The 6,000-nt window shown below is 45.0% G+C and overlaps 1 protein-coding gene across 1 annotated transcript in view; it reads right to left on the reverse strand.

Annotated features, from left to right (window-relative positions):
* The window catches only part of C4H8orf34 (chromosome 4 C8orf34 homolog), a 361,598-nt gene extending 355,839 nt beyond the window's left edge, over positions 1-5,759 (reverse strand). Inside the window, 4 exon segments of the mRNA XM_021090806.1 lie at positions 4,591-4,728; positions 4,730-4,780; positions 4,782-5,475; positions 5,695-5,759. Coding sequence (XP_020946465.1) covers positions 4,591-4,728; positions 4,730-4,780; positions 4,782-5,475; positions 5,695-5,759 — 948 coding nt within the window.

Consider the following 6,000-nt stretch of genomic DNA (forward strand, 5'->3'; position numbering starts at 1 on the left):
GTTCATGGGAGCCTCTTCAAATGGCTTCTGTGTCCCTTTGACATGATCATTCTTTGACCACTTCCTTACTTTTTAGCATAATAATATGTTCCAGGCTTCAGCTCATATTTCCTAGCTCCAAGCCCAGAATTAACCATTTCTCCAAGGATACCTGGTTCCACTGAATGGGGAATGGTATTTAGAACCCAAAATCTGGTTGCTAGGGTCAACCATACATTTGATGAGTCCATCTCATAAATCAATGAACACAAATGGAGACCATGTGAGCAGAAGCCCTTTGAACTAAACCCAGAAGGTCCCAAAGTGATTCCATTCTTCTTGAAGTGGGTCAGCCCACATGTGGGAAAATGTGGTGAACTTAGCTTGCTGTATTTTCAATATACAGAGATTTAAAAATTCCAAGGAGATTTTTTATGAAGATCCCATTAGTCTGGTTTTTTTAAAATGATTAAAGTACAGTGAATTTACAATGTTGTGTTAGTTTCAAGTGTACAGCAATTATGTGTGCATGTATCTTCTTTTTTCAGATTCTTTTGCATTACAGGTTACTACAAAATATTGAGTATACTGTGCTATTGAATATACTGCACACCGTGCTATACAATAGGACCCTGTATTTTAATCTATTATGTATATAGCAGAATGTATCTCTTATATCCCAAACTCCTCATTTATCCTTCCTTCTTCCTTTTCTATTTTGGTAACCATAAGTTTGTTTTCTATGTCTGTGAGTCTATTTCTGTTTTAGAATAAGTTCACCTGCAACATTTTTTTTTTTTTTAGATTCCACATACGAGTGAAATCATAAGGCATAGGATTTCACACTCTTGTGAGTATGTCAGGCCTGAACCAAGATATATCGCTGTCCTGGCACCTTTCCAACCAACAATTTTCAAATAATTATTCTATTTAACTGGACAAGAGAAACAAAGTATATATTTCTTTGTATTAAAAATAAGGACTTTATTGCAACATTTCACATCATATAACCTCTTGGGAATGAAATTTAACTGCTCACAATACTAACAAAATAGATCACTCGATCCCAACACGCAACAGAATTTCTGACAGCCAATTTCTTGGACTGTTCAGTGGTTAGCCCTAGGGTTTGAGATAAGTCTTGTGTTTGCACTTAGCTATGTGTGTTGCAAAAACCTATGTGTGTTTACTTTGGTGGGAGCCTAACCATTTCACATCTTACCAGCTAAGTAAGGAGCTATGTGTGAAATGTATGTTAAATAGGATTATAGCTCTAATTTATTGCAGCGATGTAAAGCTCTCCTTATAGACTAATGTTCAGACTCACTGCCACTTGCCTGCCCTGAGTAGGCCAGTGAGGACACTAAAATTATTAATATCTTACAAACATTTCAAAGAGTTTGTGGAATCTGTCATTTTTAACATTTTCACCTTACATCTTTATACCATTTAATTAAAATGTCATTACCCAAGCCTCTAATGCAGTCATTTCTAGACATGGTTTTGTAATGCCTCAAAATAGCTTCAGAATAGTTAAAAGTAGTATAAGTTAATACTTCTAAATCAACCTGGAAACAAGATTAGTTTCATGCTAAAGAAGTTTTTGAAACACCATATTGCATGTAGCACTTTTATAAGTTTCTCAAATGATAAACTGTTAGAAGTAAATAAACTAAGTAAGAAATAAACTAATTATCTAAACTAAGTAAATAAACTGTACAGGCTTTAAAAAAAGAAAAACAACAACAACAAGTATCCAAGCATTCTCAACACCAGCATGTTACCTTTGCTATTGTTTTAAATAACATTCACATATTCTCTCTGAAGTACTTCACTCCAATGATTTTTTTTTTTAATCAGTCCTAATTTACAAAATCTGTTAAGGGAACATATTGTCAGGTCTCATATATTCAAAACTAAAATAAGCCAATGTCACCAACTCCAGTGCCTCAACCGCCACACACAAAAATCACAACAAAGCACAGATATTAAAACTAGGGATCACCTAACTATTCTAATTCATGGTTGGTCAAGAGAAATTTTAGCTTATGTCACTGTTTCTGACCATGTGGCCCAAGAATTAAAGATGTGACAATAATTTATGCTACTTCTTAATAATTCAGATTCCTAGGCTCCTCATCAGATCTCCTGAAGCAATTTTTATGAGAACCACTGCCCAGCGTCCTGGGAGTTTTGAGGAGAATGTTAGAACATTGCACCCTAGTTCTGCTTGTTTTCTAGCATGAGGAGAGGAAGGCTACAAGCCAGTGAGATTTCCCAGTTTGGGGAAGTATGTGTATTTCTCCTCTCAAGACCAAGCTCTCTCATGATCAAAATTGTTGCGTAAGGACCTGCTTTCAGTAGAAGAGAACCCACTTTTTTCTTTCAATTATGTAAAGTGCATTTCACCCCTTAAAAGTTAACTACTCATGGGAGTTCTCATCATGGCTCAGTAGTAACGAATCCAACTAACATCCATAAGGACGCGGGTTCAATCCCTGACTGTGCTCGGTGAGTTAAAGATCTGGCATTGCGGTGAGCTGTGGTGGAGGTTGCAGACATGGCTCAGATCCTGCGTGGCTGTGGCTGTGGTGCAGGCCAGCAGCTGTAACTTGGATTCTACCCCTAGCAGGGAACTTCCATATGCTGCAAGTGCGGCCTTAAAAACAAAAACAAAAAAACAAAAACAAAAACCCCAAAATGTTAACTACTCATCACTGCAATCCAAGCTAATGAGGGGTATATGCAATATATGATCCCCAAAATCAATAAAATAAAAGCATGCAATCTTGTTTGTTTTTTAGTGAGGAGGGCTAATGATTTTATGAGACACTTTTGTCAAAATTTAACATTCATCAATGGAACTAGCTGGTGAGCATTTGGAAAAAAATAAGCATTAAAAAATCAATTTGGATTTATTTCCTAATTATGTAGAAAGTTTACATACAGTCCCAACTCTATTATTACCATTTGGAGAAAACCTTGGGAATTTTGAAATAAGTTAACAAATGAGGACATCTATTAAAAACAATTCATTTATTTTCACTGGTAAAACACACTTTATACACTAAAGAAACACTCCGAATGTATTTATGATTCTTTTGATGCAGTTAACACATAGTGCCACAGAAGGCTATTATGTTTTAACTCAGAATATTTCCATCTATATAGATAGAGATATGGAGAGATAGGTATAGATATATATTTATGTATAGTCTCTAATCTTTAGACTCAAAGAAAAGAATTCTAGCAGCTCCAGCAATTCTATCTGTTTTTGTATGTGGACTTCTTTTCGCAGAACTTTTGGCAGAAACAAAAATCAAGGCATAACACTGTAGGACTTTATGACTATAGAACAGTTTCAGTTGAAATAGCGGTTGTTTATCTCTCAAGATACGAACTTACTCGTTGGTTAGAGAAACAAGAGTTGTTGCAAATCTTGGTTATTTGAAACCCGTTATGACCATACCCCTGTCCGCTCCCTTTTTGTGCTGGGACATTCAACTGCATTCTTTTTCCCCCTGCAGTTGTCGTTCTGCTCTCCTCAGTCCGGAGAAGGTGCTCCATCCTCTAGCTCTTCCTTCTGCCGCGTTCCAGCCTTAAGAGACTGCGGAAGTATAACCCCCACCTCCCGCCCAAGAATGACCAAAACGGTTTGGTTTGTGTGTACTTTTTCTTTTTCTTTCTTTTTTTTTTTTTTTTTTTGCGGGAGGGGACATCTCGGCCCTCCCACGTATACTCGCGGCGGGTCGGTGTCCAGCCGAACCGCTGGACCGGGAGAGGAAGGAACCCTGGGCAGCCCTCCCCGCCGGCCCCTGCAGCTGCCCAGCGCCCTGGCAACCAGCGGGACGCTTTCCCGGTGCCAGGTTTCAGTCTCCAGTTCTCATTTTTCTCCTGTTCGCCCGCTCTTCCTTTCTCCTTCTGTATTTTTGTCATCATTCCTTTGATGGCGAGAGAAAACAGCTCAGAGCTACACGTCTCCTTCCCATAAATACGCGGGTGCTTTTCCCGAACCTTTCTCCGCCCCCTTCCTCCCCCTAACACAGGTAGGGTCTGCAATGAATGCAAAGGACTCTCGTTTCACCCAGAAACCAATGTCAGCGCCTCAGCTGGACAATTTCATTCAACACGCCCGCCAGAAGCCTACTCCTTACCACTTGAGTTTTCTTCCAGTTAACCTTCCTGCATCCATCCCATTGCTAAGCACCTCCTCCACCTTTTTTCGAATTCTACTACTGCCCACATGAGGGGAGGAGGGGGAAGCAACGCGCAAGACAGTGTGAATTCCAGGAAGAAAGTGTGTGTAAGACTGAGTGTGTGCATCCGTCCATCTCACCCTGTGCGGGCCCTGTGCATGTGTCTGCGAGGTGCAGGAGTGACACCTCAAACTTGCCCTGCCAGGATGAGGCTTATCCCTCCGGAGCTCACCTGTCCACGCCCAGGTAACCGAACAAGTGCCCGCGCGGCCGCGTTCCAGGACACTTGGATGCCAGAGAACTGGGGCCACAGGGGCACCCTTTCCGCGCATCTCTTCTCCTTCCTTCCCTCCGGGGTGTTCTGCACCCCTTCCCCCAAAGACACGCGGGACCCACTTCGCCCACAGCGCCTTACCTCAAACAGGGGACCGATCTTGTTCTTCTCCAGGTAAGCCTGGATCCGGGATTGCTGATGAGACGCCATGGAGAGACCGATGGGCCGCAGAGAGTGCGAGAGACCGCGCGGCGGTGCGCCTCCTCCGGGGGACACCCGCTCTTTCCCCTGGACAGCGGCCGGGACAGGAGCTCGGGAGCCCTTGCTCCCCCCCGCGCGGCACGGCGGGCTCGGCTCCGGGCGCGGGCGTGGGCTGCAGCCGCGGGAGCTGCGAGAGCGTGGGGCGCCGAGAGGCGGAAGCCCGGGCGCGGCGCCGCCAACTCAGACAACTCGGAGGCAAGGGGAGCGCTCCCGCATCGCGCTCGCCTTCTTGTCCACCGCGCGGCTCTCCGTAGCGCCCGGGCCGCGGGAACTGAAGCAGAGGTTCCCGGTTCCTCCTTCCTCCAAGCGACCGCTGCAGGAATCAGGGGGCGGGAGGCGAGCCGGGAGGCGCGGCTCTGCCTAGAGCGGCGCCGGGGGGCGCCCTCGGGCGGCTGGGGGCGGCGGGGTTCGAACTCGCGGCCAGCGTGCGCGTGCGTGCGTGTCCGCGCCCGAAGGTGGGCGCCCCTCTCCCAGGGATCTGGAGCCGACAACCGGGGCTGCTCCCCAGCCTGCGCTCGCCCTGCCAGCCGCTCCCTAGCGACAGCGCCTCTCCGAAAGCCAATGGTGAAGGTGCTTCTTTCCAAGTGCACATAAATCTGGTGCTTGTTGGCTGCTTCTTGGCAGCTACAAAGGCAGTTCGAAAGAGGGTCGTCCCCACCGCCCCCTGTCAGCTTCTCCTTGGCACCTCCTGCGCTGCCCCCACTAGCCCAGGGTCCAAGATCGGCAGACTTGCGAGATGGTGTGTGGGTCTGAGGGTTTGCCTTCCTTTAGGAAATCTGGCTTGGCTTGGAACAGGTCGACGGGCTGAGTCCACCTGAAAATTCCCAAAGTGCAGACACGCAAAGGTTGGGAGCAAATCTTTAGCTTTTGACAAGAAGAGATAAAAGCGAGCCGGCCCTCCCAAGTTTGCCTTCCTGATCCTCACTGGATCAAAACCCACATATAATTATGGCTATATAGCTATAGTTACATCTCAAATACTACATTATTGCACTTAATGATGTTTCATCTAGATGATTCCGAAGCGCCACAGATTTAGCCAATAACATTCTTATTATGTGGGAATTTCCAAGGTGAAAATGTCCAGACAGCAGGAATTTATTCACAACCCCTTCCACAAACTCTCAAAAGCTCCTGGGGTGGGGGGTAGGGGGGGAAATCATTGAGACCTCCAAATCAAATGATGACTCCCCTGTCTCCTAACACTGATGGGCCACCAACATAAAAAGATTTACATTAGTAAACATAAGGTTTAGACTGAAGGGAATAGTTATCCTAAAAGAGACTGCA

Source organism: Sus scrofa, chromosome 4 (genome assembly GCF_000003025.6).
Source record: "Sus scrofa isolate TJ Tabasco breed Duroc chromosome 4, Sscrofa11.1, whole genome shotgun sequence".
NCBI classification, from domain to species: Eukaryota; Metazoa; Chordata; class Mammalia; order Artiodactyla; family Suidae; genus Sus; species Sus scrofa.